Source organism: Pelodiscus sinensis, chromosome W (assembly GCF_052426305.1).
Source record: "Pelodiscus sinensis isolate ZL-2025 chromosome W, ASM5242630v1, whole genome shotgun sequence".
Lineage (NCBI taxonomy): Eukaryota > Metazoa > Chordata > Testudines > Trionychidae > Pelodiscus > Pelodiscus sinensis.
In genome coordinates this window covers 10,006,229-10,027,020 of record NC_143084.1, presented here as the reverse complement: position 1 = coordinate 10,027,020, position 20,792 = coordinate 10,006,229, and the positions used below count along the sequence as shown (strand labels likewise).

The 20,792-nt window shown below is 50.3% G+C and overlaps 1 protein-coding gene across 14 annotated transcripts in view; it reads left to right on the top strand.

Moving 5' to 3' along the window:
• Window positions 1–20,792, top strand: part of LOC102445074 (ataxin-2-like) — a 257,980-nt gene that overhangs the window by 149,064 nt on the left and 88,124 nt on the right. For 6 of the 14 annotated variants that reach the window (XM_075914768.2, XM_075914775.2, XM_075914776.2 and 3 more), the window contains 5 exons: window positions 1,900–2,082; window positions 2,767–2,856; window positions 8,720–8,917; window positions 18,111–18,218; window positions 20,472–20,542. In XM_075914768.2, coding sequence (XP_075770883.2) covers window positions 1,900–2,082; window positions 2,767–2,856; window positions 8,720–8,917; window positions 18,111–18,218; window positions 20,472–20,542 — 650 coding nt within the window. The remainder of the gene's footprint in view (window positions 1–1,899; window positions 2,083–2,766; window positions 2,857–8,719; window positions 8,918–18,110; window positions 18,219–20,471; window positions 20,543–20,792) is intronic. The other 8 variants (XM_075914774.2, XM_075914771.2, XM_075914770.2 and 5 more) reach the window with 3 other exon arrangements.

Here is a 20,792-nt window from a genome sequence, read left to right as displayed (position 1 = left end):
CAATCTCATAGTTGTGTGGAGAAATGTCTGAACTCTATGTATGATAGATTGATACATAGATATAGTGCGCTCCAGTATTATGGTGATGGGCACCTCCTTGAATGTGATTCTTAGTCAATCAAATCATCTAAAGAAATAGACAATACTGCATACCAGTGCATTAGCTTGAAAGTTGGTGGCCCCTCAAAATAGATATTTCAACAGACACTTCAGTAAGAGACACAGCTATCTCCCATCAGCTGTATCAATTGCTAATATGCCCCAACTTGCCTGCTTGAATCTCAAGATCCTCTTTCAAATAAGAGGGTAATAGATATACCCACAGGAATTTCCTTCATTGCTTTTGGCTATCATTGCTAGCCTTGTTGACTAAATCAAATTTGAGAATCCAGCATGCAAGTTCCACTGTTTTTAGCTGCTCTGATTCAACAAGTGTGGAATGAAGCATGTTTGAGACTTCAGGTTTCAATACTCCTCCAGCCAAGCTATAGTAGACTAGTTTGTTTAGCTCAGGTCACAGTAAGCAATATTAAAATGCACAATTCTTGAATTTAAAATTTCTTAGGAACTAAATTGGTGCTGCAAAACTTGAACCAAAAAAAAAAGAGAGGAGAGGCTAATGAAGCTTGTAACTAGATACCAAGATGATAGGCAAGTTACGATACCTAGATTGATTGCACCAGTAATATTCCCCTATGTGTCCAATTGCCCTGAACCCATGGAACCCCAGTTATGCTCAATGCCTGTTTAACTTACTTGACTTGATTGCCCTACTAGTGCTTGCTTGACTTGGAGCCAATTGTAAAAATAGCTACATTAAAGAATGAGAGATTAGGTTGTGATGGGGTGCAGTCATGACATCTTGGGGCTGCTTCCTGGTGTGCTGACAAAGCCATTGACACCACCTTGCTCTCTGGGGCTTCTCACCACCCTGTCCTGCTGGGCCAGATCTCCTGGTCTCCCCCAGCCAAGGCACAGAGCAATACAGACACTGAAACTCTTGAGGCCTGAGGAGAGTGCAGTTTAGGTCCCAGCTTCCTGGGATACCACTCCCCAAGTGGGATCAAACCCCAAATGAATTGTTTAGGTAAGCCCCCTTTAACAATGACAGGAGAATATACACACTGATTGCTCCCCCAAGCAACAATTATTTATACTAGGTTTGATAGTAAATAAAAGTGATTTTATTGAGTTCAAACAGTAGGATTTAGGTGGTTGCAAGTGAAAACAGGCAGAGCCAAGTGAATTACAAATTTGAAATAACAGAAAACGCATAGCTAGTTCTAACACCCTAAAGCTTATTGCAAACTTACCCTAAAACTGTTCTTATTTCAGCTAAACCTCCAAGGCAGGGAAGATCTTTTTCCCCTGCAGTCTCTGGTTATCCTCTTGGGTGTGTCCTGCCAGCCAAAGACCAAGAGCCTGAAAACTTTGCATCCTAAATAGCCTTCCTTTTGGGCGGGAATTCTTTGTTTCCACATTCTTCCCTTCCATGGAAAATTACCTGGTCAGACCCTACCAGTTTGGGAGGTCACATGCCTTCCTAAGACCAACCACTGCTTAGACTTATAGGACAAAGGGGGCTGTTTACAGGTGAACAGGTGATCACTCAGACATTGAGGGAAAGACCCTTGATGGTTTTCATTTCCACATTTAAAACCATAAATCATTCCATTCTCCATATATCTAACTTTACACACAAGAACGATACATTCACCAAAATAACACATACAGATCCAGCAGATTGTGACGTTAAAATTGATCGGTTACATGAGGTATTTTGTCCAAAGCATCTTCGAGGTATGCATATTTGTATCTATAAGACAATGTCATAAAGCAATTGTGGGGGTAAAACTGTCACACAGGTATTCATAGTGTGGGGTGTGTTCTTCTTCCCAGGGCCACCACGGATGTCTCCTAAGGCACAACGGCACCCTCGAGGTCACAGAGTCTCTACTGGTAGGGGTACAATTTCAAGTGGCTTAGAATTTGTATCTCATAATGTACCAGGGGAAGCATCTACTTCTACAGTGGCACGAGGCAGCCCATCAGGTGGGACGTGGTCATCAGTTGTCAGTGGGGGTAGGTATAGCATGGCTTATTGCAGATTGCTTTCAGGGATATTTTTAGAATATTAATCTTAAACTTCCAGACAGTTCAGTCTTTGAATAAACATCAGTTCTGCTAAATGATTGTAATATTGCCTTAATGGAACTTTTTTTGCCTTTGTAGTTAAGTGTTTGCTGCAATTAAACATAATTTAATGGAAGGAAAATGCCTAGGAGTTGGTGAAAGGAAGTATAATCTTAAAGCTATTGGAAGAGGCGAGTAATGGGGTATTCCCCACTCATACAGCTGTACCTCAATAGCTCCTCTGACTGAATTCATGTGCAGTTGTATATGAACAAGGACCTTGGGTAGAGAGGAGAGTGAGAGTGATAGGCCAAGAAAAGTTGGAATTAAATTTAATGTGAAGCCTTTTTATAAGAAAATTCAAAATTACATGTTTCTCTTAAAACTGTTCTAGGTTTTAAAATGGTTCCCTTTCCATTCTTCTAAATCTGGGCTATTAACATGAAAACAGGTTTTATTTTTTAGTCTTTTTTTCTTTTGCCTCACTTGAAGTTGTAATCTTCTGGCATCACAGTTATTTGCTTTCAGGATGATCAGTGATCAGATTGCAATTTATGGCGAGGAATAGGCAGGAGGAGCAGATGGTCCCCTATAGAATATTTATTCTGTTCACATATATTTCTCCTTATGTAGCAGGTTCAACTCACTTTCTGCACAGCTCTTCCCTCAGGGTGGCTTTTGGGGAAGTAACTGGCTGCTGCGATGCCAACGTGCTCCCTTTAGGTGAGGTGTTCTCTTCAGGGCACTGCCCTCCGGCAGTGACCACTCTGATCTTGGTCTGCGCCCCCTTCTGGGGGTGGGGGGAGTGGGAGTCATTGTTCTTCCTCCACTCCTCCTCCAGGGTCCTCCCTACTCCCCAGGACCCCCAGTTCTTCTCCTACTCTGCCTGCCCGGTTGCCTCCTGCAACCCTGCCTTGCGGACTTATGGCCTGGTGCTTCCCTGGCTCAAACTCCCCCAGCCAACCACAGCTGCCTCCTTGCGAACCACGGTTGCCTCCTTGAAGCCTGGCCTTTTAGGGCTGCCTCCTTGTGAGCCCTGCCCTCCATAACTGCCTCCTTGCAGCCCTGGGCCTCAGGCCGGGTAGCCTGGGTTTGCCAGGCCGAAGCCTCTCTCATGGCAGGCAGGCAGGTCTGGTCTCTCTTCTCCTTCCAGGAGTTGCTCTATATGGCCTCCAGCTGGGCCCTCATTAGCTGCCTCAGCTGGGCTTCCTCCTGACTCCAGGTCTCAGCCCCTTAAAGGGCCAGTACAGGGCAATGCCCTGCCACACTTACTTATATATGAGCCACCCCTGAAGTTCTATAACGATCTGTGTCAGTGGAATACTTCAATTCTCCAGTAGGCATCCATCTCTAAAGAGGAGCATGTAAAGCAGTGGTGGGCAATCAGGGGCCCGTGAGCTGCATGCAGCCTATTGGAGTTCTATGTGTGGCCCACGAGACATTTTCTTTACTGTTGCCCACACGCAGGCTAGGGATGTAAGTGACTAGTTGACTATCTGATAAGCATATGCGGGGTGGGGCAGGAGCGCAGCGGGAAACTGGCGGTGCTTCTACCTTTGAAATGTAGCAAGAGCCCCACTTTTGCTACATTTCAAAAGAAGCAGCGCCGCAGGAGCAGGGCGGCAGCAGAGGACTCAAGCAGGCATGGCGCTTCCACCTTTGAAATGTATCAAGAGCTGGTAGGGCTCTTGCTACATTTCAAAGGCAGAGGTGCCCTTATTGACAAATTGAATAGTCAATGTAAATTGCATTGACTATTTGATTAGTTTTTTAAATTTAACATCCTTAATGTAGGCGTGTCAGATTCCACTGGTTTTCATTCCTGTAGCTTCTTTCCTACCATATTCCTAAAGTGACACACATGCAAAGCAAGGGCACGTAAAGTGAGGTGCGTGCTGATTACACACAACATTGACTGAGAGAGCGGTGTGCACCCTCTGCATCCAATCAAAGCACTGCAGCGGTTCAGTCGGCACACCCCGCAAATTGTTCTAGGAATGCAAGCGCAGTTAGCAAAATGACTCTATTCCAGGAGACTGCTGTGGTTGCGATGGCCCACTGAGATGAAGGAAGGCCACTCATACGGCCAATTCACTAGCATAGGTTGCCCATTGCTGCTGTAAAGCAAGTCAAGTACAAGATACTTATATCCTTCAGTCATTTTTTTTAAAAAGGTGTTTTACTTTTTTATAAAGGGCTACCTCTTTTGCTGTGCCTGAAACTGTTAATCTGAGCTCTTGTGGTTTGGCCAATTGGGATTGCAGCTTTGTTGTAGGGCTGCAAGGCAGTGATTGAGGGTCTATCTGCAGATAAATGCTACATGTAATCTGAAATACATTTCTTAGTTCTTTACAATATATCTGAAAGGTGGTGTGTATTGGGTTGTTGCAGTGATAGATCTTGTTGTTATAGTAGTTTTGGGTGGTTCTAGCTAGTTCTGTGTTATGGAATAAAATGGAAACTTGCAACTCTCTGTGGGTATGTCTACACAGCGAAATTATTTCGAAATAACTTTACTAACGTCTACACAGCCAAACCGCTATTTCGAAATCAATTTGAAATAGCAGAGTGCTTATTTCGAATTTGATAAACCTCATTCCACGAGGAGTAACGCCAAATTCGAAATAGCTATTTCGAAATAAGTGCTGTGTAGACACTTATTTTGAAATAGGGGGCCTCCAGCCTTCCCAGGGAGCCCTGGTGGCCACTCCAGACTCAACCAAGAACACTCCTCTCCCTCCCCCCTCCCCAGAGCCCTTAAAGGGGTTGACTCTGGCCATAGTGCCTGTGCCAGCTCCAAGCCTGCCAGCCCAGAGCCAGCAGTGGCCACCGGGGCCCCTGACCCAGTGGCCCCTAACCATGAGCCAGCAAGCCACTGGCAGCCAGCCCTCCACCGCTCCCAGGAGCCTGCCAGGGCCCGGAGAAGGCGGGCACCTTCCCAGTCCAAGGTGGAGATCATGGACCTTATTCAGGTTTTGGGGGGGGGGGGGATACCCACAACGTCCATGATCTCCGCACTAGACGGAGGAACGCGGTCGTTTATGGCAGGATAGCTGCCAGCCTGGCCACCAAAGGCCACAGGCGAACCCAGGAGCAGGTTTGCATGACAATCAAGTTGGTCCGGCGAGACCCCCAACCTTGAGCCCTGAGCTTCTTCTTCCCCTTCCTTCCCCCTTCCACCTCCCTCCTCCCAGGTTTCCCCCTCCCCTCTCCCGCCTCCTTTCCCCAGTCTCACCAGAGTTTCATTCCCCCCCCCCCCCCCGTTTTGTTAAATAGAGTTTGTGTTCATGAAAATTTGTGTTTTATTTGACATCAGGAAGGGGGGCTAGGGAGGGGTCAGTGGAAGGACGTGAGGGAGGAATGAGGCACAAGCCCCCACTGGGGCAGACCAGGGAGGCTCTTAGTGCTCCTCAGGGTGGAAGCTCTCCCGCAGGGCCTCCTGGATACTGACAGCCCCCTGATGGACCTCCTGGATGGCAGCCTGCAGAAAGTGCAGCCAGGCTCGCAGCAACGCGTCCATGAGAAGCACCAGAGTGCCATGGGGCAGCTCGGGCTTCATGTTGCAGAGTGCTGTGGTGTCCCAAGTGAGGGCAAACCGAGCACACAGAAACAAAATGCTTTGCTGTCCCTTATCAAAGTAGGCAAGCAAGCAGGGAAAGCGGAGAACCGGCTGTCCAGGCAGGGTCCCTTTAAGCACCGACCTCAGATAGCATCAGACAGCAGCCACACAAAGTAACTCCTGACCTGATGCCCTACTGGACCTGGTTCCGGCCGGCCTTAAATGCGATTTAGCATCCACTCAGTGTGGATGCATTTTGTGTGTAGATGCATTATTTTGAAATAACTTATTTCGAATTAAGTATTTCAAAATAACGCTGTAGTGTAGACATACCCTGTGTTTCAAGCGATTTCTTCCTAAATTCTGTAACTCTGAACTATATAACTGGGGGTACGTCTACACTACAGCGCTAATTCGAACTAACTTAGTTTGAATTAGTTAATTCGAACTAAGATAATTCGAACTAACGCGTCTAGAACTAAAAACTAGTTCGAATTAGCATTTTGCTAATTCGAACTAGCATGTCCACATTAAGTGGACCCTGAACCGGGCTTAAGGATGGCCGGAAGCAGTGCCAGCAGGGCATAAGAGGAGGACTTAGAGCGTGGAGATGCTGTCTCAGGCTAGCCGAGGGCTGTGCTTAAAGGGTCCCGACCCCCACCCCGGACAGACAGTTCTCAGGGGTGCCCCACTTGCAAAGCAGTCCTGGCTTGGAGTGCCTGGAGTACCCACACTGGGCACATCACACCACTCAGCCATCAGCCCGGCTGCACTTGCTGCAGGCTGCCATCTGGGGAGAGGGGGCAATTGGGGGGCTGCAGGAGAGCTTCCACCCCCAGAAGCCCGCAGAGCCAGCCCAGTCCTCCCCATCAGGGACTCGTACCCCATTCCTCCCTCACCTCCTTCCACTTACCCTTCCCTAGCCCCTTTTCTTGATGTACAAAATAAAGGACAATTGTGTTCAAAAATGGAATCTGTCTTTATTGAACAAAACTGGGGGAGACTGGGAAAAGGAGGTGGGAGAGGGGAAGAGAGAGGCTGGGAGAGGGGAGGGCAACTACAATGATCAGGGGTTTGGAACAGGTCTCATATGAAGAGAGGCTAAAGAGACTGGGACTTTTCAGCTTAGAAAAGAGGAGACGGAGGGGGGACAGGATAGAGGTCTCTAAAAGCATGAGTGGGGTGGAGAGGGTGCATACAGAAAAGTTCTTCATTAGTTCCCATAAAGAAGGACTAGAGGACACCAAAGGAAAGGAATGGGTAGCAGGCTTCAAACTAGTAACAAAGTTGTTCTTCACAAAGCAAAGAGTCAACCTGTGGAACTCCTTGCTGCAGGAGGCTGTGAAGGCTACAACTAGAACAGAGTTTAAAGGGAAGTGAGATCAAGTCATGGAGGCTGGGTCCATGGAGTGCTATTAGCCAGGGGGTAGGAGTGGTGTCCCTGCCCAAGGTTTGTGGAAGGCTGGAGAGGGATGGCACGAGACAAATGGCTGTATTGTTGAACAGCAGGAGGCAAACCACAAGAAGCTCTTATGTGGCAAAATGGAAGAGATTTGTGGTTTGGTGTGACGAAATTGACATTCAACCACATTCTGCACCAATGCATATGATCCTTGATTATATTCTATCTGTGCGTCAGTCGGGTCTCTCGATGTCTACCCTACGGGTTCACCTCTCTGCAATTACCGCCTTCCATTCCACCATCGGAGGTCATTCAGTATTTACTCACCCTATGACAAAAAGACTGCTTAAGGGGATAGCTAATCTTAAACCCCCGTGAAGGCCCATTCCTCCTTCTTGGAACTTGGATCTTGTACTTGATGCATTAATGTACCTGCCTTTTGAGTCTCTAGCCACCACTTCATTACCAATGCTCAATAGCAAGGTGGTGTTCTTGTTAGCCATTCAAAAGTGTCTGGGCACCTTACTAGCCTACAGAAACACACCTCATGCTACAACCAAAACGCCCCCAACTTTTCTAATGATGGAACGTCAGCTGCACATTTGCTTTGATCTGCTGAAACCTTCTGAACCACGACAAATTATGCAACATCAACAGCAAGGTCAAGTCATCAGGCGTGCATCCAGAGCAAAAGACCGAACCTTTAGTCCTGGACAGACGGTTTTGGCTCTGAACTATGCTTCTGGAGCTAAATGGGTCCCTGCCACTGTCATTGCTCAAACAAGATCTGTTTCCTATGCTGTTCAGACTGCAGGGGATCTCATCTGGTGGCAGAATGTAGAACACTTGTTGCCAGGTTCTGCCTGCCCTCAAGACACATCTCCAGTTGAGTTGCCTGACCTCACCACTGCTGGTGAGCTACCGTGTCAAGAATCACGTGTTCCTGACTCTCCTTCTCCCTCACCACCTGCAGCAAACATAAACCCCCCTCCCTGAGCAGGCTGATCCAACAGCCTCACCTGTTTGTGCTTTGAGTTCCCAGCCCATTGTCAGGCCCGCACCCATAACACCTTTGAGTGCAAGAACACCAGATGTCCACCATAATCCACCTAGAGAAAGGTGGCTTCCTCAACAGCTGGACCTTTAGTTAAGGTTAACCCATGGTTGTGGGGCAAAATAATCCCTGGGGTTCGCTGGGAACTGAGGCAGTCTACCCTCCTTCCATAGTTTAGTGTTTGTTTTATTAAAGGGATGTTCTTATTAAGGGGGGAGGAATATGTTATGTATTGGGTTGTTGTAATGATAGTTCTTGTTATAGTAACTGAGTTAGGTCATTAGGGGTCAGCCCAGCCCATATTGGGTGGTTCTAGCTAGTTGTGTTATGGAATAAAATGGAAACTTGCAACTGCTGCAGCTCGCTGTGTTTCAGGTGATTTCTTCCTAAATTCTGTAACTCCAAATGATATAACAAAAGGTTAACAGGGTGTCAGTAATTGTATTCTGTTGTGCTAACTATTTTAAAAGCATGCTCTTAGGCTTCTTTCTTTTGGGGGGGGGGGGGGGGGGAGCACTTAACCGCTGTAGGGACTCAGCAATCCTGTAACTATTGTTTCTATTTATTCTAGTTTCAAGATTATCTCCTAGAACACACAGGCCTAGGTCGCCAAGACAGAGTAATGTTGCAAGTAATCCAACTGGACCAGCTCTGTTCTCTCCACAACCTGGTACTATTCCTACTGAATCAGTTGCCATGGCTGTTGCAGCTGCATCTCCCACACCTGCCAGTCCTGCATCCAATAGAGCAGTTACCCCATCTAGTGAAGGTAAATTGTCCTGAAATTATTAAGTTTTAGTCTTAAGTGAAGGGAAAGGATATACTGACCTAAACACTACACTACATTTTATTTTTCTTCTGTTTTGTGAATTTGATTGCATTGTGTTCCACTGCATATAGTCAGTTTCATGATACTGGAGTACTGAGATGGGTCTTACACAACAACACTGCTGGAAAAAGTTTGATAGACTAAAGCTATGTCTATACTACAGAGCCTGTGATGACAGCCTCGCTGTAGATGCAGTATAAACATTTCTTACGTCAGTTTTTCTGTTGGTGTAGGAACATCACCTCTGGATAAAGTCAGCACATGTCAGCAGAAGCACTCTTTTGGCTGCTGTGACAGCCACTGAGTTTAAGTAGGAGCTCTATGTCTACACTGGCAGGTTCTTGCACAAGAACCCGCAGAGCGTCCACACTGCCCACCTGCTCTTGCGCAAGAAGATTTACAGTATGGTGTCGGAAGACAGGGCTTCTTGTGCAAGAGCTACGCTCTTTTCTAACAAGTGTAAGCCCTCTTGCGCAAAAGGGCAGTGTGGACATGCGGCAGGGGCTTCTTGCGCAAGAACTGGCCACCGGGGAAAAAAACACAGGTGGCCTCTCTGACACTCCGTACAGGCAATCAAAACTCGCTGGTTCCTCCTAGCTGGCTGCCCCTTAAAGGCATAGGCACCCTGCGGAGCCGTGAGGCAGATGCACCCTGGACAGCAGCCAGAGCAAGTCATGGTAGCTGCCCAGCCAGCATGACAGCCCACAGGCCCCACCCAGGAGCCACCCCCCAGCATCCAGCAGGACCAGAGGGGCACCAAGCGGTGGGCCCCATGCTGGGGCACCACTGAAGTCAAGGCCCTCCTGGACCTCTGGGGCCAGAAGTCCTGGAGGCAAAATCTGGAGATCTTCTCCAAGATGGCCCAGGTGCTGGCCGCACAAGGACACCCAGCCCGGACCCTGGAACAGGTCCAGGCCAAGGTGAAAGACCTGCGGCTCGCCTAAGTGCAGGCTAGTGAGTGCGGGGGGGGCTGGAGCCACCTCCTGCCCCCATTACCAACCCCTGCACAGCATCCTGGGGGATACCGGGGCCGAGGCCCTGCAGGCACGGGTCAACTCGGTGGTGGCCACCCTGGTGGTCCGGCTGCCAGAACTGGAGGAGGAGGAGGGTGACTGGTCCACCAAGGAGGAGGCGGCGGCGGACAACAGCAACCAGACCCCACCGGCCCTGCCCAGCAGCCAGGACATCTCCTGGGCCGCCTCGGAGGCTGGCGAGGGATCCTCCAGTAAGTGTCGCGGCTGCCACTCACAAGTGTGCAGCGGGTCCACGGGGTGGGGGAGAGGGAGTGGCACATGGCTCTGCCTGGCCATGCACCATGCAGCGGCACACAGCATGTGCAACCTTGTGCGGCCAGACCAAGTGGCACATGGATGCGGCAGGCACCCTAGCACACACCAAGGACCCTAGGGGGTCACGCACACCCAGCCCGCCGGGGGGGGGGGGGGGGGGGTTGTCCGGCCAGGAGTAGCCCAGCCGCAAGGGCGCAGCCCTGACCCCACACAGCCCGAAGGTTGCCTCACACAGCATGCATCCACAGCTGCCCATGGGACACAGCAGCTGCCCCAGGGGAAGGCACAATGCGCCCCCCACACACACCCGTGGCCCCCGGGTCATCTCTGGCCCCCCCGCTGCCCCCAGGGGAATCCCCCCATGCCAACCATACCTGTCCCCAGGCATTGTGGCACATGAGGCGCTGGGAGGAGGGTACGGGGCACCCGGAACACCATGGGGCAGGGCTTACTGATCGCCTCGCTGTCGTCTGCTTCCCCCGCAGCGGGACCCCCTGCCAGCGAGGGACCCTCCAGCCCCGTCCTGCCAGCGCTGAGGAGCCAGGGCTTGTTGCAGCACTCCCAGGACCGCCACCACCTGCTCCGCCGCCATGTCTGCGCAATTGAGCGCTCACTCTCTGCTAAGATCTGCGCAGACGAAGCATGATGGGAACGGGTGTGAGGCCAGTACCTGGAGTGCTGTGACCACGTGTGCGCCCTCCTGGGTACTATCGCGGAGCGCACGGGCCCTGCACCGCAGCACAGTGCGGCCGGGCCCCCCGCTGCCCCCCCTGCCATGCCCAGCCCTCTCCCCACTTCTGCCTGTGCCCATGCCCCTGCCCCCTCCCCTCCCGCAGCCCCCTGACCTCGGCACCTCTTGGTGTAGCCCACCCCAACCTGGCACGAGAGGCACCAGGGCCCCTCCAGTCGTGGCAGTGGGAGAGGCCACCTCTCCCACCCATGAGGCCCTCCCTGTTAGGAGCCCCCCTTCTCCCAGTTAAGAGCCCACCCTGTCCTCTTCCCCTTGTAAATAAACCTGCGTTACATGTTAACTGAGTGCATGATATTTATTGGGGGGTGGGGGGAAGGGGTGGTGATGGGAGCAGGAAGTGGGGGCACAGGGGGCGCCCCCTGTTTATGGGTGTAGGCGTGGCCTACTGTGGGGCCTGGTTGAGCAGCACCCGGAGGGCTTCCCGGATCCACACCCCGTCGCGGTTGGCCTGCCAGGTGGCAGCCATCCGAGGCTGCTGGTAGGCTTGGCCCTCGCCTGCCATCCACCCCGGGAGGAAGGCTTTCCCCTTCCCCTCGATTATGTTGTGGAGGATACAGCATGCCACAATGATCTCTGGGACGTGCTGCACCCCCGTGTCCAGGCAGGTCAGGAGGTACCTGAAGCATGCCTTAAGGTACCCCAAGGCGCACTCCACGGGGTTGCAGGCCCGGTCCAGGTGGGCGTTAAAGGTGGCCTGGCTGTGATCCAGTCAGCCCGTGTACAGCTGCATGAGCCAGGCTATTGGGGGTAGGCCGTGTCCCCCACGATGCACACTGACATGCTGATGGCCCCGACGGCGAGGTCCCGCTGGGGGAAGTAGGTCCCCACCTCCAGCCTGTGGCACAGGCCTGAGTGCCGGAATATGCGGGCGTTGTGGGCTCGGCCAGACCACCTCATATAAGTGTCTTGGAACATATAAGTGTCTTGGAACTGGCCCTGGTGGGCCACGTGGGCCTGGAGCACCACCTAGCAGTAGCTCTTTGGGTTGAACAACCAGGCCGCCTGGTGCTCCAGCACCCGGATGGGGACGTGGGTCCTGTCTACGGCTCCCCCGCAGTTCAGGAACCCCAGGGCGGTGAAGTTGGTGAGGGTGGTGTCCAGGTCATGGGGACGGATGACCCTTTGGAGCAGGACATCGATTGCACGGATGACCTGCAGAGGGGCACGGGATGCACAGAATGAGACGCAGTGAGTACAGGAGCCCTTGGGGTGTGCCCGCCGCCCTCCAATACCCCCTCCCCTGGGGGTTCCCCCACAGGCCCCCCCCGGCCTGGCCCCATCCTTTGCCAAGGGTGGGTGCGTGGGGCCCGGGTGGCCTTACCTGCCGGACGACTGTGCCGGTGGTGGACCTGCCCACCCCAAACTGGTTCGCCACGGAGCGGTAGCTGTCCAGGGTGGCCAATTTCCAGAGGGCGATCGTGACCCTCTTGTCCATGGGGATGGCAGGGCAAAGGCAGTGGGTCCTGTACTTCCTGGCAGATTTGCTTGCCTCAGAGGCTCTCAGCAGCCTTCAATTTTAGGCACCATGCCTAGGGCTTCAGTTTGCTGCTTGTTGAGCTCTTTTCTTCATTGGCCAGTGTATAGTAAAAGGGAGAATAGACTCCACAGTCCTTTTCCCCAAGTGGCAATGGGGAGGTGGGTGTTGGGGAGGGAATCCAGGTCCACTCTCTACTCTGGGTTCCAGCACAGGACCCTGTGATAGCTGCTGCTTACATGAGTCCCCAATGCTTGCTTCAAGACCCCTGGGCTACTTCCCCACACTTTCCATCCTTTCAGCTACTCATGCATGCCACGAGCTGTGGGAAAACTTCTTTTTATAGCCAGTCTCAACTGGTGTCTCTAATTAACCCCAGGTGTCCTAATCAGCCCAGGCTCACCTCACTTTGCAGTCCTGGTCAATTAGCACTAGGTGCTCCACTGCCCCTGATTGCCTCTGCTGGTTTTGGACCATCCCCCTTCCTGTTACTCTGGGAACAGAAACATTCTCAGTTAGAGGCTACTATTCCTCCTTTTCACTCCTTTTTTGTATCTGTGCCTTGAGCCTGTCACACACGTCCCCCCTGCACCTCTCTCTTCCCCAAGGGGGGGGGGAAGCTGCTGTTGTGGTTGGCAGACAGGCAGGCAGGCCGGCCTTGCCTCTTTCTTATTCTGGGCCTGGCACCCTCTTCTCTCTGCTCTGTTGGCAGGCAGCTTCCTCTCCCCCCACCTCACTTCAGCTAGCTGTTGGGGCTGCTGGGTGTGTCATGGGGGGAGGGGGCTCTGCTGCCCTGCTCCTGGCCGGGGGAGGGGGAGGAGGACCCCTTCTTCCATTTTCTTGGGGGGCTACCTGGCCCCCTGGTTCACCACCACAGGCCTGAAATTCCATCATTCCTGCTGCTACCTCCAGGGCAGAAGAGGTAAAGGGGCTGCTTTAGGACCACTCCTGGGATTTTTATTTCCTTCACACAGCTTGCTCTGTGGTGGGGGTTGGGGGGGAGTTTGTAAGGGGCCCTTTTCCCTTCTGGGTCCCCTGGGGTGGTGGCTGGTGCAGTTTTTGTGGGATGCTGGGGCTTGGAGGGTGGTTCACCTCCCCATGGTTTCCCCCCTTCACTTCTGCTGCTGCTGCTCCCTCCCCAGCCTCAGTCTCTGCAGGGGCTTTTTCCCACTCTAGGCCTCACTGCTTGCCCCCCCTCCTTTTGCTCTGTTGGTGTCCTGCAGCTGGTGTTGTGGGCCTGCCACTCAGCTGCTTGTGGGCACACCTGCTCCTCTCCCCACCTAGCAGTGTCTGGCCCTCCCGCCTCTGCTTTCTTGAGCAGGCCCTTCCTCACTGCCTGTCCTCCCTCTCCACTGCCTTTCCTCCTTTCCTGTGTGTCTATGTCCCCCCTTTTTCTTGGTTATCTTTCTTGATAGTCCCAGGGTCCTTGCTTCCCTATGTCAGTCAGTTGTGGGGCCTGTAGGGGGGTCTGGCCTGAGGACGTTCAGGGGCCTGAGGCCCCAATGCTCTGAAGGCTGAAATGGCAGTTTCTTGGAGGACACATTTGTGGCTCCAAGGCCAAGGTGGCTCTTGCCCTTCAGCACTGGGGAGACTTGTCATGGTTTGCTGCGGGGCCCGATGAGGTCTGCCAGCACTCCCGCCAGCGAGAATCTTCCCCTGCCCTCTCGATGCTGCCATTCCTCCTTGCCACTCTGAACACCCAGGGCTGCAGGCTGGGTCTCCACAGGTGTCAGGTACTCTCCTTCCTTTGGGAGGGGGGGTACTCTGTCATCTTCCTGCTGGAGACCCACACCGCTCTGGCCACCAAAGCTAACTGGCAGATAGAGTTGGGGGGACAGGGTCTACTTTAGCCACTTGTCTGCCAGTCAAACCAGGGTGGTGACCCTGTTCTCCCTGAACCTACAGCCCAATGTGCTGGGGACCACCAAGGTTGTACAGGGTTGCCTGCTGCACCCCCATGTTCGGGTGGAGGTGCTGATGTTACACCTAAACGTCTACGCCCCGACGTATAGCCCAGAGAGTCTCCACTTCTTCCAGCCGGTGTTTGCCTTCCTCGGCTCTCTATATCCTCTATATCTGGTCCTGGGTGGGGATTTCAATTGCGCCCTCGAGGAATGGGACCGCATGGGGACTGAGCAGTGCCTGGCCACCGCAGACGTCCTCAGGGAGATAATAGACCAACACTCCCTGGTGGACGTCTGGCGCGCCCACCACCTGGACGAGGACATGGCATTCACCTTTGTCTGGGTGGAGGGTCAATGGTCGTTTCACTCCTGGTTGAACCACATTTACCTTCCTTGGCATCATCTTTGCTGGACCTCTAGCATTCAGCCAGCCCCATTCTCGGACTACTGTTTGGTGGCCATGATGGGCTGTCTTTCTTCGGAGAGGCCGGGGCCGGCCTACTGGCATTTCAACAAAAGCTTGCTGAGGGACGTGGGCTTTGTAGTGTCCTTCTGGGAGTTCTGGTGTGGGTAGTGGTGCACCTTTCCCTTAGCACGGCAGTGGTGGGATGTCGGGAAGGGGCACGTGCAGCACTTCTGCCGTGACTACCCCCGGGGGGGCCAGCCAGTGGCAGGATGTGGCGATAGAGCAGTTGGAATGGGAGGTTTTAGAGCTAGAGAGGCGGCTGATCACCGGCCCCAGAGATCCATCCCTCTGCCGATTGTACCAGGAGGTCTGTCGTTTGCCCTCCTGTCCTTGGATCAGGAGAAGGCGTTCGACCAGATGGACCACGGGTACCTCCTGGGCACCCTGCGGGCCTTCGGCTTCAGGCCCCACTTTGTGGGATTTCTCCAGGTGCTGTATGTTTCTGCAGAGTGCTTGGTTAAGCTCAACTGGACCCTGACCTCACCGGTTAGCTTCGGGTGGGGAGTACGTCAAGGCTGTCTGCTGTCGGGCCAGCTGTATACTCTGGCCATCGAGCCCTTCCTCCGTCTCCTTCGCAAGAGGTTGATGGGGTCGGCACTCCGTGAGCCGGAGATGCAGTTGGTCCTGTCAGTGTATGCTGACGACGTGCTGCTCATGGCCCAGGACCCAGGCAACCTGGCGTGGGTGGAGACCTGCCAAGCTGTTTACTTGGCAGCCTCCTCCACCCGGGTCAACTGGGTCAAGAGCTCCCTCCCACCTGCGCTTCAGGCCATCAGGTGGAGCGCAGGTCCGCTGCTCTATCTTGGTGTTTTCCTTTCTGCCACACATCCCTCCCTGCCGGAGAACTAGCAAACTTTAGCGTCCAGGGTGACTAAGAGGTTGCGGACATGGACAGGGCTGCTCCAGTGCCTCTCCCTGCCAGGGAGGGCACTGATGCTTAACCAGCTGGTCCTCTCCATGCTCTGGCACCATCTCAACACCCTGGTCCCGCCCCCGGGTTTCCTGGCCCGTATTCAGCAGCTCATGCTGTGGTTCTTCTGGCCAGGACTGCATCGGGTCTCTGCAAGGGTTCTCCGTCTACCCCTGCAGGAGGGAGGGCAGGGCCTGATGTGTTTGCGCATGCGGGTCCATGTCCTCTGCCTCCAGGCTCCCATAGGATGCCGGTAGTCCGGCGTGGAGCACGCTGGCGCACGCTTTCCTTCGCCGCTTCCAAGGGCTCTGATATGACCTCTCGCGGAAGACCTCTCAGATAAAGGAGCTTCCGGCCTTCTACCAGGACCTCCTCCGGGCCTGGAAGCTGCTAGAGGCGACCAGGTCCTTGGGAGCCACCGTGGGGGCAGACCTCCTCGCGGAGCCCCTGCTACACAACCCCCATCTATGTGTGTAGGCGGCGGTGTCCCCCTCGGTGCACCGGAGGCTGGTCCTGGCAGAAGTCACCAGGATTGGAAACCACCTGGACTACAACCAGGGAAACTGGGTGGATCCTCCTGCGCTTGCTCTGCATATAGGGCTCTCCACCCTGCGTACTCCCCAGCGCGTACTTCAGGAGGTGAAGGACGCTTTGCCGCCCACCACTCGGGTTTACCTCGACAAGGTCCTGTGAGAGGGTGCACCCCGCCCGCCCCTCACCCCTGGCCCTCCTGATCTCTCCATCGGCCCCCGGCCCCACCTGCCTTCCCAACCGCCTCCCCCTCATCACCCGAGCCGGCTGCACCCGTTGCAGCTGGTCCCATTTTGAACAGCAAAAAGTCATCTGTACACTCTTGTGCTTCACACTCCTCACTTCCCCACTCTCGTGTCCTGCCTAGATACGAGATGGTGGGACCTCCTACCACCAATAAAGGTTGGGGAGCCCCACTGGGCCAGTCTCTATTCCACCTTTGTTCCGTGGCTTGCCAGACACATCTGGAGAATCCTCCACAGCACTGTGAGCACGGGTGTGTCCTTGGTGCTGTTCACCTCTGTTCCTGACACTTGCCCCATCTGTGTCGAGAGGGAGACTCTGGCGCACATTTATCTCGAGTGTGCCAGGTTGCAGCCCCTTGTTTGGCTCCTCCAGAACCTCTTGTTGAGCTTCTGGCTGCACTTCTCCCCTCACCTATTTAATATATTCACACCCCATCCGTGGCCCCACAAAGTTGTGGGACCTCATCAACCCCCTCCTGGCTATCGCTTAGATGGTCATTTAGAAGACCAGGGCGCAGAGGTTGGGTGAGGGAGGGGCCTGCAACTGTGGGGCCTATTTCCACTCCTGTATCTGTTCACGCATCCAGGCAGAGTTCTGGTTCCCTCCTTTTAGCCCTTTGACCTCCATGCCCGTCCCTGTTTTTTCTTTAATTTGCCCCCTGTAATTATTTGGCATTATGGGTTCTGTGGATACTCCCCGTAGGCTGGAGGGGGAGATCCGTTGGATGTGGGTGGGCTTACGCCTGCCCACCTCCCGAAGTCCAGTAGGACTACTTTTTTGTATCTCTTTGACCTGACCCTGTGACACTTCCAAGCTGGTATCTGTGCTTGGGGAGGCAGGAGTGTTGATGTAGCTGTGTCAGTTACGTGGGGGGGGTTGGTTTCTTGTGTCTGACTGATACAGCTATATGGATCTACATTTTAAATGTAGACTCAGCCTAAAAAACTTCTCACTTATTCCTCTCTATTTCTCTTAACAGAATGTAGGGTGCAGATACCGTCACACTTAGTTCAAGGTGACCTGAAAAGATTTTTTTTTTAAATTGATTTGCAGCCTTTTCTTGTGCCCAAAATATCAATAATATGAAGTCCAATTTTTGTTACCAGATTGCTTGAAGGTCTCAGAACTCCCAAACATCTATTGCACCTTAATTAAAGAGCCCAGTGAACTGGAGTTTTCTAACCGAAGCATTTTTTATCCAAACAGTTTAAATCTTTCACTTGGCTCTTGGTAGTTCTTTTCACTAATTTTCCAGTGCCATAGTCCTTCAGCCAAGGCAGAACCTGAATTTCTAATGTACAGTAAAAACAAAGTACCCAGGTTCTCATTAGTCATTAGGCATCATAAAGTATTAAAAACAAGGAAATCCATATTTCCCTTTGCAGCTCACTTTTAACAGAGTTTTTTATAAATGTAAAATAGTTGTTAGCTTCCTCTTATGTTCTCTTCTGGCCTAAAGTTTTCCCCAAAATATTTCCTGCAATTCTTGCTATCTTCTTTAAAGTGTGTGTCTATATGTTATATGTATTTTAAAGTAACTTTGAATTGAATTATATTTCTAGCTAAAGATTCCAGGCTTCAGGACCAGAGGCAGAATTCTGCAACTGGAAACAAGGAAAATGCTAAATCAAGTGAGATTTCTCCTAGCTTCACTAAACCTGAAAACAAAGGTTTGTATTTAAAATCTCCTTTAAATATTTATAGGGTAATTCAGAGAATTGTAAGCACAAATCCCAAGTATCAGTTAGTTACGTTAACATCTATTAGTTTTAAAAGGCAGTCATATCAGCTTTCTACAAGTAAGCACTTTTGTTCATGAAGCTGTGAAAGTGAACAGCATTGCAAACTTGTCAGGGGAATTATTCCTTAACCATTCCATCAACATTAAAATAAAATGTGGAAACATGTCCATTTACTAGTTTTGTTAAGACTTGTTTTTAACCAAGCTTAAATGGACCAGAGTTTCCCTTTTTAAGTATTATGGTTGTGATACATAAATTATTTGCTTCTTTGATATTATACCTCTCGTAGCAACAAAAAGTAAACTTATGGTTTTGATTCAGGTTTCTTTATAACCTGCTCCATAGTTACTCATACAGGTCTCAAAAATCTCATATGATATTATCAACACTTTTGCTGTTTAATCTCTCATCTTAAAATGCTAATGCTTCTGGCTGTATGTGATGTAAACTTTAAGGCTATATTATTGCATTGGCATCTGATAGAGTGCACTGCAGAGTTCCGTAGCTCTACATCTAGATTTTCCTATTTCCTGTAGCAAAAACCTATGTATCTGCCAAAAATAACCATGATTTCAGTGGTAAGGATTTTGTACTTTTTAAGAATGCAGTTTGGGAATTTTGCAAAACTGTATATCTGCAATGAAGTAGCTGAGTGTTTTTTAAAAGAAGAAAATAAACACCACAAGCCAAATACACAGGGAAGCCTTGGAACTTAACTTCATTTACAGGTTTGGGACCCATCACAAAGGTATGAACAAAGACATTACCTGGCTAGCGCACTACCCTCCACATCCTAATGACTTAACAACAAACAAACAGTGGGTAATTAAGAACAGTTTGCACTTTCTCTATCAGCTTCATGTGGCATGAACACCCTAATGGACCCCCCCCCCCCCCCATCCCCTATTATTTTGGAACTGGACCTTTATTAACTCCATTCATTGTGCCCACAAAAACTCATGATCCCATCTACATGTTTTGTTAGCCTTTAAGGTGCTGCTAGACTATTAGTTGTTTTTTAAGTTTTTCTAGTTACAGACTAACACAGCTACCCCTCTGAAACAAAGATCTACGTTAATGTTGCAAATTTGAAATGGAAAATGTAGAAGTTAAGTTTCTTAAAGTCTGAATAACATGTGAGTGGAGAAATTAACTAACAATTATTCAGAAATTCATTGACCTAGTCACAAATAATCAATTAGCTCTAGTTTTTGTGGTTAACTGGCACACAGGTTGTACTAGTTAGGCCAAATTATTTTGTATTTGTTATAACACTTGCATTTCCTTGTTCATTTTAAATTTGAAACTTGATGTTGTATTAATGTGTGTGTTCTTTATTGTGAATTATGGCCTGCTGTCATTCCATTGTAGGGTTCTAGTAATATAAAGAACAGGAGCTGTTTTTGTGTGGTTTCCATAAAAAGAGTAACAGACTTGTGCTTCAAATGGTTTAAAAGCCATGGATCTGACAAAACTAATTTGAGAGTGGGAAAAGCAGAATTCAGCTAGACTGCTTCACTTTGGGGAAACAAGAGTGAGTGGCTGCAGTTCTTTGAGATACAGAGCTGCATCTACTTCTCTGTTTTGTTTAGCAATGAGAGCAGAAGGTTGATACATTTACTGGATCTTTCCTCTTTAGTACAGCTTATGATTCTGGAGGTTGGATTGTAATTAAAAATTAAGTGTCTCTTCAGACAAAGCATAAAATATAACTTAAATTCCCAAAAGTGTAATGTATTTAAGGGAGCACCTAGTTAACTGATCAATCAGTTCAGTATTGGGGCTTCTCATTTTCTTGAATCCAAAGCACTACATAAGAATTGTCACTGAATGTTTGTTTGCTCCTGTTGGAGTAGTAAAAAATTTCCAAATCAAAAGTATCAACTTTCATTCTTGGAATCCTAATATTCATGTTACTGACCTAAAACAAACCTGTAACATGAACACTCTAATTCACTATTCTCCCCCCCCGCCCCCATTCCCTATTTATTTTGGAACTGGACTTTTAATACTCTGTTCATCTGAAGAAGTGGGTTGTACCCATGAAAGCTCATGATACCATTTACATGTTTTGTTAGTCTTTAAGGTGCTGATAGATTATTTATTTTTTAAGTTTTTCTCATAACTGCAGTTATGTGGAGTAGAAGTTTGTGCTTTTCATATGTATATTATATTTGGCAGGTGTATCTTCAGTTGTTTCAGAACATAGAAAACAGATTGATGATTTAAAGAAATTTAAGAACGACTTTAGGGTAAGTGTCTTTCATGTGAGTATTGAATAAAAAGGGAGTTACATACCATCCTTTTCCTTTGCTGTGCTTTTTTTCAGTTAATGAGTTGAAGCGCATTTATCAATAGGAAAATAGGCCCTTAAATTAATGAGTACATGTTAGAATGTTATTTGAACAAACATCCATATACAATTGAGATACAAGCCAATATAAAGCAAGTCAGTGCTGACTCTTCTTAATCTGTATGTTGTACTTGGGTGTCTCCAAATAT